A 13,048-nucleotide genomic window follows, 5' to 3' on the forward strand; every position below is an offset into this window, starting at 1 on the left:
CTGTCTGAGAGGTTGGCAGCAGCAGCAGCTGCAGTGGAGACCCCAGAAAGGCAGTTTGGCAGGGTGCCCACACACTAAGTAACTTTGCACCCAACCTTCACCAGGTGAAGGTTAGACATATAGGTGACTTATAAGTTACTTAAGTGCAGTGGTAAATGGCTGTGAAATAACGTGGACGTTATTTCACTCAGGCTGCACCGGCAGGCCTGTGTAAGAATTGTCAGATCTACCTATGGGTGGCAAAAGAAATGCTGCAGCCCATAGGGATCTCCTGGAACCCCAATACCCTGGGTACCTCAGTACCATATACTAGCGAATTATAAGGGTGTTCCAATATGCCAATGTGAATTGGTGAAATTGGTCACTAGCCTGTTAGTGACAATTTGGAAAGCAGAGAGAGCATAACCTCTGAGGTTCTGGTTAGCAGAGCCTCAGTGAGACAGTTAGTCATCACACAGGGAACACATACAGGGCACACTTATGAGCACTGGGGCCCTGCCTGGCAGGGTCCCAGTGACACATAGACTAAAACAACATATATACAGTGAAATATGGGAGTAACATGCCAGGCAAGATGGTACTTTCCTACAACGAGCTAGCGCAGTAGACGCAGTCTTGCCTTGGGTGGAGTGAGCCCACAAGCCCTCGGGGGATTGCGCTCTGGCCAATGCGTTGCGCATCTTAATACAGAATATTATACACCTGGAGATGGTTTTCTGCACTGCTTTTCCTTTTTCAATCCAGTGAACCCTATAAAGAGTTGGTTGTCCACCTGATGTATTTGATACGGTCTATATATTCCTTGGTTCATGCTATATATGTTCATTGGTACAGTCTATATAGAAGGACACTGCCCTCCTAGAGTCCGACAACTGCAAAAAAAAAAGGAAAAAAAAGGAGATGGCAGAAAGCAAGCACTTAAATGTGCCCAAGCAAGACTTAAATGGGCTAAGAAGAAAACAAACAACAACACTTCAGACAGGGGTGGAGAAAGTGGGTCAGTGTGTTGCTCAGTGCACCAAGACACAAACTTGTCCCAACATTAGGCCTAGTTTTTCTTATTGGAGGCCTGTAGGAAAGTATCCTCTTTTTGGCATGTTACCCCCAATTTCTGCCTGATGTCAGTGTGTTTGACTGTGTCACTGGAGTCCTGCTAACCAGGACCCCAGAGGTTGTGCTCTCTCTCCTCTCAAACCTGTCACTACATACTGGTAACCCAGAATTTAATCCCAAATTGGCATATTGGTGCCCCCTTATAAGTCCCTAGTATATGGTACTTAGGTACCCAGGGCATTGGGGCTCCAGGGGATCCCTATGGGCTGCAGCATTACTGGTGCCACCCATAGGGAGCACATGCAAAGGCTTCTACAGGACTGCCATTGCAGCCTGTGTGAAATGGCCATCCACCCTGATGTTTAGAGATTCCACCAACGAGCATGGCCAGGAAAATGCCCTGACTTTCTAGCCATGTTCAGAGGTGCAGAACCTCCTGGCACAGGATCCATAAGTCCACTCTGCCCTGCTTGTTACATTACCACATGGTAGTAGTGTTGTCCGTGAACACCTGGAGCACCCTCCCTTTCAATGCCAAGCGAATCTCCCTGGGCTCCAGAAGGTTGATTTTGGAGATGAGTCCCGCTGGAGACCAGAGGCCTCTAATTTCCGCCTCTTCCAGATGGGCGTCCCAGCCCAGAAGTGATGCATCAGTCACCACTGTGAGCTCTGCATGCATAAGGGAGACGCATTTGCAGTTGACCTATTCACGGTCTGTTACCCACCACTGCAGGTCTTTTATAGTCTTGAAGTCTGGACTGGACCAGGTCGAAGTGATTCCCCTCATGTTGTGCCCTACTGGGACTTTAGAGACTACATATGGCAACAAGCGTACTTCACCTACAGGATGCAGGAGACCATCAGACCCAACAGTCTCAGAATCAGCCTCACTAAATTCCAGGACTGAGGGTGAAACACTGTAATGATCACCGAGTCAGGACATCTCACGAACCTAGAGGGGTCTGGTCACCCAAATATGCGGTGCATGGCCTCATAAAACTCTTTACGTTGGGCAGAGGTCAAGCAAGCTCCGGTAAATTCAGGGAGATGAGGAGCAGGCTCGGGATCTGCAGGTGCAATGGGAGGGGCCTAGAATTTGGGTGCTTCGTCCATTGACTTGGACCAGTACAGTGAACTCGAAGAATGCTTTGACTTCTTGTCCTTCTTGTGTTTGTGGAACTTAACTGACAATGACTTTTACAGCAAGGGTGGCTGACAAGAAAGATTTTGAGAGTGAGCCCAGAACCTTCCACACAACCGGATCTGGTGTGGTGCTGAGTCGCCCGATGTCAATTCACTTGGACCTTCATCGCCCGTTCCCCAATTGTTTTCATATTCATACTGCCGCAGTCGGGGCAGACCATGGAGTCAGGGTTCAGCTCCATGCACCAGAAGCAAACCAGGTTAGGGTCCTTCACAGACATTTGTCTGTGGCAGGCAACACATGGTTTAAAACTCACAGGTTCTTACGGGAGCATCCCTAGGAACACTGAGAGGAGAATGCTCGTTAGAAGATGACAAAATGTCAAAAAAGCAGTCAAAAGATTATTGTAGTAGCTCTTCCAGATCTGTGCTGTTGGCACAGAATGAAAGAAACAGAAGTCAGCATGCTGTTTTTGCACCTCAGTAGGCACCACACTTGTCACTTCCGTCGTGGATGACGCCAACACAGAGCCATTCAGTGCCACCCACTGGCATGCAGGGGTACTGCCCAAGATTCTCCCGATCCAGTCTTGACACCTTGGGAATATTCTGTGGTAAAGTATCTGTGGCTAGAAGTCTCTATTAAATAGAGTCATTACTCTATACTGAGCCACACTGACATAGATTTCTGAAGGCAGGCCGCTTCATGAATTCAGAGCCTGATTAGAGTTAATTCTTTCTACCAAGTCACCCTGACATAGGTCTCTGAAGGTGGGTGCTTCTACTTAAAGTAATTTCTCTCTACTGTGCAGCATTGATGTACATCTGTGAAAGTGGAACTCTTCCTGACCTATTGTGCTGATTAGGGTCAGTTGTTTCGACCAGGCCTCTCTGATATAGACCTCTGAAGATGGACTGCCTCCTCTCCTTGGAGGCTGATTTAGGCAACTTCACTCTACCAAGTTGCAGTAACATAGTCCTCAAAAGGTGGATGCTTCCTTATCTTTTGTCATGATGGAAGTAAACCCTCTGTACTGAGCCACTCTGACATAGACCACATAGGTTGGACAGCCTCCTGACCCTTGAAGTTGGTTAGTTACCAACAGCAGATGCTCATAGCTGAGGTGTGAAGAGGACCCCTCCTGAAAAGGACGAGTGATAAAGAGAGTCTACATACAGTGTGTACCAGAGTTGTGCAGATTCTTTGGGAAGCCCTATGACTGTTGTGGTCTTTCTTTCCCATGTCAAAAGGTTTCTCCACATCAGTAGTGTGACTGCAGGTTACTCAAGAAGCTGCAGAAAAGGGAAAGACATTAAAGGGTCAGAAAGGAACTACAAGCAGTACTGTGTGACACCAATCTATGGGAATGAAAATTGCATTTTGATTGTGCAGCTACTGTCCAACACTGCCCAAGTGATGCTGTGATATTTTTTCTTCTCATTTCTAGTCGATTGACTTTTAGAGTCAGTGGCTCAAAAACTCGCCTTCTGCCATGCATGTTTTAGCTCTAAAAAACAAAGGTAAATGGAGCTGGCGTGGGTGCCATACACATCATCCGTGTCAGAAACCAAGCTGGGGATACAGAGGCATGTGATGTTCCCCTTCCTACAGCTCTTTGTGTGAGTGCTGTACTCCAAACTGTTTAGCGTTCACACATTTGGGATGGAAGACATGCCAATTGATTCTTCTGCTTGGAAGCAGGAATCGAAGTAAGCCCCCAGGCAGAACTTTTTGTCTTCTTACACAATTTGGAATTGATCCCTCAGTCCCGAAGCATAAGGAATTTCAGGTGTATGAGAACCCTTAGTATTTTGGTACCCATGAATAATTAGTGGATTTCTTTGATTAAATGGACATTGTAGGAGAACAAAGAGATGCCACAAGAATTTATATCAACTCAGTTTCCATCCAGTAGTATGCCAATGTTAAGGGTACCTTTTTTACATTTGGTCTAATTTACATTTGACTGTTAAATAAGCATTACTTTAGTTAAAAACAGAATCAAAAGGTTTTTTAATAACAAAAAGACCACACAGGAGTTTATTCTGCCCAGCATGGATTTGTTTGAAATTATGGAAACTGCCCAACTATCACATGGTGGGCAACTTTGATCACACTTTTTATACCATATTGCTCAGTGGTGTAACAAAACATCATGCCCCCCCCCGCAAAGTCCATGGAGCCCCCCTCTAGACTCAATAAGCACCTTTCAGGCCAGGGTACTGTCCCGAGGGGGCCCCCTGGAACTCAGGCCCCGTCTGCACTGCGGGTTCTACTTTGTTACGCCACTAATATTGCTTACTATTTTATTGATGTAATTTGCAGCTTTAATGCATCTCCTCTGTCCACAGACAAACCCATCTTGGATGAACTCCTGCCTAAGCATAAAGTGAAGGTGCTTGAGAAACTACCCACCACCGTGCCCCTAAAAGTGACAGCCAACCTCATCAGTGATGAGGGCTACTGGAAGAGATGCTGCTTGAAGCAGTGGGAGATCTGCGACGTCTCCCAGTATGGGGGTAGCTGGAAGAGACTATTCTTCGAGCGCTACCTGGAGAACCTCATTGAGCACTTCATTCCGGAAGTGACTGATCTTGGTATTATTCTCGAGGCCATTCCGCTCTGCAAGGACCACGTCAGGAAGCTGGACATCCGGCAGCTCTTGCCACCGGTGAAAATTAACCTCAAGAAGGACGTTGACGATGACCTGTCCGAGTCAGAGAGCGATATTGCCATTGACATTCCCTCCATCGACCACTTTGATTTTGGAACTATCACCAGCTCTCTCTCATTCCTCGAAGAGCTGCATCTGGTCTATGGAGTCAGGGGCTGTGGCATGAACTTCGAATGGAACCTCTTTGAGTTTACCTCTCGGGATTGTTCCTCACTGGCCAGAGCACTCAAAATGTGCAAATCTTTGAAGGTAATTTATAATGAGTGCATGCCCTTATTTTTGCTACTTCATAGGTTTTTTAAATCATATTTTATTAGTGACTTTGAGCCTGATTTAGAATGCAGCGGACGGGTTATTCCATCACAATAGTGATGGATACTCCATCCTCAGAATTCTAAATCTCATAGGATTTAATAGGATTTAGATTTCGGCTGACGGGATATCCATCATCGTTGTGACAGAGTAACCCGTCCGCGGAATTCTAAATCTGGCCCTTTATTTGCAGAATCTTGCAAAATAATGTGCCAACTTTAATAATGCCAGATATTCTTATTTATAGATGTGTCTTCATAGCTTTCGCTTCTTAGACTGAGTTGCTCATGTTACAAAAATTGCATTGGATGAGATAACATTCAGTCACCCTATCGAGCATTGTTCACTCCCACTTACAACACTGTTTACATACATAAGGTTTCTCAGTTTCCCTGACACATTTCCTCAGTAGAGAGACTCCTTGGGCTATGCACAAGTATAGATAATTTAGAAGTCACTTAAACTCTAACTTAGTGCTAACAATGTCAGACAACCAGGTTCTGGGGATCAATGTACTGCTCCCCAGGCTCCTGGTAATACCCCAAGAGCTCACTGTAATTACCAGTGAGGTAAATTCACCCATGAAAATGTGGAACATGTGAGCAGTTACTAGCAGTAGATTACTAGCTGCTATTCATCACTTTAAACAGATCGTGCTAGATGCAGCAGTAAAGGTTTGCATTTATTGTATTTCAGGCATTTGCCCGGTATTGGACAGTGGGTCCTGAATGCCCCCACAAACCACTAGAATAGCCTCAGAGATGCCCTTTATGTAAACACATAAAAGCCAGTGCATTGTGCACCTGTGCAGATCCAGTACATTTCTTCTGGCATTACCACGACTACCATTAGCTCAACATTTTTACTGCATCTGCTGTAACTTCTTTAAACTATATTTAATTTTAATTTAACCATTTAGACTTTATATCTGAACCGGAATCTTCATCTTTTTAGAATGAATTACATTTATTCTAATCCACTTTAAATAAAAAATAATACACACTTACCATAGCTGTATTGCTAACTGAAACCTATTAAATATAATGTATTTGAATAATTTCAAATTAATATATACATGGTCTGAATCCCCATTCAAATATGTAAGCAGTATTTTCGTAACTTAACATAAATAAAAAATTTAAGGAATCCTTTCCATAACCCAAATGCTGTCTCAAATATATTTTATAAAAAATAGTTCTCTTGCAACAATCATACTGGAAACCCTATCGCTGACCCTATTCATTGGTTAATATTCAATTTTAATAATTGCATTGCTTGAAATTAATTTAATTAGATTTTTTAAAAACAGGGAATGCTTACCTTAACTGTATTGGTATCGCTGACAAATACCCTAATCTCCTGATGCTAAGTGTTCTTTTTATTGTTTATATAATTAGCTATATTGGTTTTAAGCATGTTTAACTGTTTTCTATAAAATATGGTACTCTTAACCTAACCCTTTTTTTAATTCCATTCCTATGCCCACTGTAATATTCCTAATAATGCCTTATGAATTTAATTATTTTAATTATATTTTATTATATTTAAGTGCAGTACATTAAATTAACATAAATGAACAATAATTATGTTTACCCTTTTATTTAGTGTGTAATACGAAGACGTACTTTAAACAGTCTCAGTATTTCAGTACCCTTAATAAAAATTCAGACGTATTTGAAAATAAGGGATTTTGGGCTATATTATGAGTTTGGCGGAAGGAAAAGCCCATTTGCCAAACTCCCAACAGGGTGATCGCCACCTCCCCGCTGATGTTAATAGTTCCCTGCTAGGTCGACGGGTGGAAACATGAGTTTCCACCCACTAGCCTAGCGGAAAACAGGCCACATCATTGTCTCTGGCTGGTAATCGACCAGGTGGCAATGCTGTAGCCTGCAGTGTGCACCAGCACCCTCGCAATGTTCACTCTCTGCAAAGCTGGCCTTGCCAAGTGCATGGGTAGTGCTGTCCCCCCGTTCTCTGCTAGACTTTTCATGGTGGTGGTACCACCATGAAACCACTGGTGGAGAAGGGGGTCGGATTAGGTGGTTACCCCGTTTCCACAAGAGTCAAATCTAGTGAGAAAACGTTATGATAAGTCTTGAAAGTGCAGGGTGGTTGTAAGGGCGTGGACTGACCATCCTGTGTGGGCCCTCTTTAAATCAACAGTCAGGGCAAGTGAGAAAATATGATGATGCATCTAGGACGTCCAGGCTGATTTTAAGGGCATGGACTGCCCATCAACTGTGGATCCCATTTCCAGCAAGAGCCAGGGTGTAGGAGGCTGTCCTGGCTTATAGTGGGTACCTTGTGGTACTTACACCTTGTGCCAGGTCCAGTTATCCCTTATTAGTAGAACAGCGGTGTTTCTGATGGATACAACTACCTGTGGATTCCTCACCTAATGAATTCTCCCATGGCGCCAGCATTCAACGGAAATCTTCTTCCTAGTCTCTGCACGTCGACGAGGACGTCACTCTAGCCCACGCAACGCCGTCTGACGTCATACAGGCAATAAGAGGTCCTCGACGACGTGCCGACGTCAGTTCCCTTTTTCCGTGCATTCGAAACGGTTATCTTCGAGGGAGCAACTGTTACTTTTGTGGTTACAGTGTATTTTTGCTGCGTAGTCTTTCGCTGTGGTAATAATGTCGCAGAGAAAGTCTGGATTCAAGCCTTGTCGTGAGTGTGGAGGCAAGATGTCAGTGACGGATCCTCATTCCGACTGCCTTTGGTGTTTGAGCTCCGACCACGACGTCTCGACTTGTGATTCATGCCAGCACATGAATCCAAAGGCCCTCAAGGAACGTGAGGCGAAGCTGTTTATGGCGAAATCGAAAAAAGAAAAGCATCGCAAGAAGTCTTCTTCGCCAAGACATCGGCGTCATCGAGACTCCCGGCGCCGTAGAGAATCTCGGCGTCATTCAAGCAAGGAGACTCGTTCCAGGTCTTCGGATCGGCGCCGAAGGACATGGGAGATCAGTCCCACGGTTACGCCGCATCCTTCGACGCCGTTGCCCTCCCCGGCGTCTCCGACTTCACCTGGACAGGCGTGGGTGATTGAGGTATTGGAGCCTCAGGTGTTTTCTCCGGCGTCGCAGACGTCGAGGCCGGCGTCGGGGTCGCCTCCGAGACAGGCACCCCAGTATCCGGCTTTTCCCACCCCTGGAGCCGACAGTTCCGCATTCTTGAATGCGATGTATGCCATCTTCCAACAGATGGCTCCAGGGGGTGCTCCGGCTGGGCCTTTGGCCTTTTCTTTGGGTGATCCTGCGCCTCTTCGGCCGGCACCCTTTATGCCCTTTCTTCCTTTTGGGAACGTGGGCTCGGCGCCGGTGTCGGCGCCGGTGGCCGCTCCGGTGGCTTCAGAGGGATTGGCCCCGGGGATTTCCATCCCGTCGACGTCGGGATTTCGGCCTGTGACTCCGGTGGGTCCATCTGTGTAGACTGCTCTTTCGTCGGCGCCGAAGTTACCTGTGGCGCCGGACGCGGCGTCGGTGGCTTCTGAAGATCGGCGCCGATCTTCGACTTCGGCGGAGGCATTGTCGACTCCGCGTATTGAGCAACGGCTTCATTCGAGGAGACGTGCTCTACGTGTATTAGAGGAGCAGGAGTACCAACGAGCCCTGGAGGAAGGAGAGCTAGAGGACTCGGGTGATGGGCTGCGTGGTCTGGAGTCGGCCAGTGGGCTGGACACTTCCCCTGAGTGGGATCTTTCGTCCCCGGGAGAATATACTGAGGAGGCTGCTTCCTTTCACGCAGTGGTACGGAAGGCAGCTAGTTTTTTGGACCTGCCTTTGCCGGTGGTGGAGGCAAAACAAAACCTTCTAACAGAGGTGCTACATCCGGCCTCAGCTGCGGCGGAGCCTCTTTTGCCATTTAATGACGCTCTGCTGGATCCGGTGTTAGAGGTGTGGAAGAGGCCGGCATCTTCCCCAGCAGTTCACAGAGCCGTGGCCAGGAGGTATCGGGCGGCTCCAACTGACCCTTTTAGTTTTCTGTCCAGGCACCCTACGCCGGAGAGCTTGGTGGTGCAGGCCTCCTGTTCATCCAAGTCAGCGCCTGGTTCTTTCCCGACGGTGCCTGGGGACAGAGATTCAAAGAAACTGGAGGCGCAGTCCAAGAAGATTTTTTCGTCCTGCAGTCTGGCGTTGAAGGCCACCAACGCAACCTGTATCCTGGGGAGGTATATTCATGCTCTGATGGATGACATTTCCTCATCATTTACAGAGCTTCCCCAGGGTCTTTTGGATGTTGTTTCAAATGCCCAGGCTGCTGCGACCCAGATTATCCAGACTGGACTGGATACGACCGACTCGGTGGCCAGAGCAATGGGCACAACTGTGGTGGCAAGGAGGCACTCCTGTTTGATGGGGACAAACTGTTTGGAGCCAAGGCTGATTCGGCCTTGGAACGTTTTAAGGAGAGCAGGGCCACGGCTAAGTCGTTAGGGCTCCAAGCTCCTTCTTCCACGGCCTCTTCCAGATTTTTCAGGAGGTTTCGTGGATTTGGGCGTGGCTCTTCCTCCTCTTCCTTTCGGGGAAGATATCAGCAACCTGCCTCTTCCCATCCCTATAGATCTTTTAGAGGGAGAGGTAGGGTCCGCACCAGAGGAGCCTCTCAGCAGCACTCTGCCTCTTCCTCATCCTCTGGCGGGGTGCAGCAGGGGAAGCAGCCTTAGGCTTCCACCATTTCCCACTCACTCCTCTCCTGTAGGGGGAAGATTACAGCATTTTCTCAACAAATGGAAGACTGTTACAACGGACACTTGGGTTCTCAGTATTGTGGGAAAAGGCTACACCCTTCCCTTTCGGGAGTTCCCGCCCCTCATCCCGCCCCGCCCTTCTTATTGTTCAGAAGAACACCTCCTGTTGCTAGAACAGGAGGTACAAGCCCTCCTTTCAAAGGGCGCGGTGGAGTTGGTCCCAGAGCAGGAAAGGGGTTGAGGATGTTACTCAAGGTATTTCCTGATTCCCAAGAAGGATGGTCGTTTGAGACCAATCCTGGACCTGAGGATCTTGAATTGGTTCCTCAAGCAGGAAAAGTTCAAGATGCTGACCCTAGCACAGGTGCTTTTGGCGTTGAACAAGGAAGACTGGATGGTGTCTGTCGACTTGCAGGATGCTTACTTTCATATCCCGATACTCAAGTCACACAGGAAGTATCTCCGGTTTGTGGTGGGATCGCAGCACTATCAGTTTGCGGTCCTTCTGTTCGGTCTTACTTCAGCACCTCGAGTCTTCACGAAGGTGATGTCGGTGGTTGCGGCAGAACTCAGAAGGAAGGGGATAGCAGTATTCCCTTACTTGGACGACTGGTTGATCAAAGCCAAGTCCCCGGAGCTTGTGTCGCATCATCTGCAGTCAACAACCCAGTTGTTGTTCGACCTGGGTTTTTCGGTGAACGAGCCCAAATCTCACCTAGAGCCCTCTCAGCGCCTCCTGTTCATAGGGGCAGTACTGGATACAACATTGGGTCGGGCCTTTCCTCCGCCTCAGCGGATTCAAGATATTCAGGATTTGGTTCCAATGTTTCAAAATGGAGCGGTAGTTCCAGTCCTCAAGGTCCTTCGTCTGCTCGGTCTGTTTGCCTCCTGCATTCTGTTGGTCACGCATGCTCGCTGGCACATGAGGGCTCTTCAGTGGTGCCTCCGAAGGCAGTGGTCTCAACACAAAGGGGATCTAGAGAGTACTGTCAAGATCTCCAGAGATGCTGCTGTGGATTTGAAGTGGTGGATTGCAAGCAACAATCTTTCACAAGGAAAGCCGTTCGAGCAGTCGCCACCAGTGGCCACAGTCATAACGGATGCTTCCACTCTAGGGTGGGGAGCTCATCTGGGGGATCTGAAGATCAAAGGCCTTTGGTCTCCAGAGGAACAGATGTTTCACATCAATCTGTTAGAGTTACGGGCTGTACGTCTGGCTCTCAAGGCCTTCCTCCCTTCCCTTCGTGGTCAGTCGGTACAGGTCCTAACGGACAATACTACCACGATGTGGTACATAAACAAGCAGGGAGGAGTGGGGTCGTACCTTCTCTGCAGAGAAGCTCTTCGACTATGGTCCTGGGCAAAGGACCATCAGATTTGCTTGATAGCAAACCATCTGGCCGGAGTCTTAAACGTGCGTGCGGACAGTCTCAGTCGCCAATTCTCGGCAGACCACGAGTGGCGTCTCCATCCAGATCAAGTCCGTTTAATCTTCCAGAGGTGGGGGTTTCCTCGGGTAGATCTGTTTGCCACTCGAGAGAACGCGCATTGTCCGTTATTCTGCAGCCTCCAGTATCCGATGCAGGGAGCGTTGGGGGACGCGTTTCAAATAACCTGGTGCGGCCAGTTGCTTTACGCGTTTCCTCCCATACCCTTGATTCCTCGAGTATTGAGGAAGATTCGCCAGGACCGGGCTCTAGTCATCCTAATAGCTCCGGATTGGCCAAGGAGGGTATGGTACTCCGACCTTCTCCAACTCTCAATGTGCCCTCCGCTCCGTCTCCCTCTCAGGGCAGACCTCCTCTCGCTGTTGCAGGGGCAGGTTTTACACCCCAACCTCCAGAGTCTGCACCTACATGCCTGGAGATTGAACGGGGCAACCTGAGTTCTTTCTCTCTCCCGCCTGAGGTAGTGGATGTTATATTAGCGGCCAGGCGACACTCCACTTAATCTATCTACGCTAATAGATGGTCTAAATTTGTTGCGTGGTGTGGAGAGAGGCAGATTGATCCCTTACATGCTCATCTATCGGACGTTTTGTCTTTTGCTCTGTCTCTAGCGCAGAAAGGTTGTGCAGTGGCTACCATTAAGGGTTATTTATCGGCCTTGTCAGCCTTCATATGTCTTCCAGACCAACCATCTTTATTTAAATCCCCTATTGTTATCAGATTCTTGAAAGGTCTTCTAAATAAATATCCTCCAAAACCATTCGTTATGCCGCAATGGGATTTGTCCTTGGTCCTGACTTTCCTTATGGGGTCCCCTTTTGAACCTATGCATTCTTGCCCCTTAAGGTATTTGTTTTTTAAAAACAGTCTTCCTGATAGCTATAACATCAGCAAGGAGAGTGAGTGAGTTGCAGGCCTTATCAGTAAAGCCCCCTTATACAACTTTTTATGGGGATAAGGTGGTGTTGAGGCCCAAGGCTGCTTTCCTCCCGAAGGTTGTTTCACCTTTCCATTTGGCTCAGGCAATTACTTTGTCCACGTTCTATCCTCCGCCTCATACTTCCAAAGAGGAAGAAAGACTGCACCGTCTGGACCCAAAGAGGGCGTTGAGCTTCTTTATTGATAGAGCAAAGGATTTCAGGCTGGTGGATCAGCTGTTTATTGGATACGTGGGCAAGAGGAGAGGAAAGGCAGTCCACAAGAGAACACTATCAAGGTAGGTTGTTCTTTGCATTAAAATCTGTTACTCTTTGGCAAAGAAGGATCCTCCTGAGGGCATTAGAGCTCATTCCACCAGAGCTAAGTCGGCCACTTCGGCCTTGGCCAGAGGTGTTCCTGTGGTCGACATCTGCAAGGCCGCAACTTGGTCGTCCCTTCACACTTTTGCAAAACATTACTGTTTGGATTCTGAGGTTAGAAGGGACGGCCATTTTGCACGGTCAGTGCTGCAGGATTTCTTGGTTTGACCATTTAGGCACCCACCACCAGGCGTGGTACTGCTTTGGGACTCTATTCATTAGGTGAGGAATCCACAGGTAGTTGTATCCATCAGAAGAACGAGTTACTTACCTTCGGTAACGACTTTTCTGGTGGATACATTAGCTACCTGTGGATTCCTCACGGTCCCACCCGCCTCCCCGTTGCCTTTCTGGTCTTACCAAGTAATCCTTGAGTGCGCTCCTCTTGGTCTTCGAGGGTGCAATAGATGTTGTGTA

At 47.8% G+C, this 13,048-nt stretch overlaps 1 protein-coding gene across 1 annotated transcript in view; it reads left to right on the forward strand.

Moving 5' to 3' along the window:
- The window catches only part of TCTE1 (t-complex-associated-testis-expressed 1), a 171,032-nt gene that overhangs the window by 70,995 nt on the left and 86,989 nt on the right, over positions 1-13,048 (forward strand). The window contains exon 3 of the mRNA XM_069236383.1: positions 4,549-5,120. Coding sequence (XP_069092484.1) covers positions 4,549-5,120 — 572 coding nt within the window. The remainder of the gene's footprint in view (positions 1-4,548; positions 5,121-13,048) is intronic.

This window comes from Pleurodeles waltl, chromosome 5, assembly GCF_031143425.1.
Source record: "Pleurodeles waltl isolate 20211129_DDA chromosome 5, aPleWal1.hap1.20221129, whole genome shotgun sequence".
NCBI lineage: Eukaryota > Metazoa > Chordata > Amphibia > Caudata > Salamandridae > Pleurodeles > Pleurodeles waltl.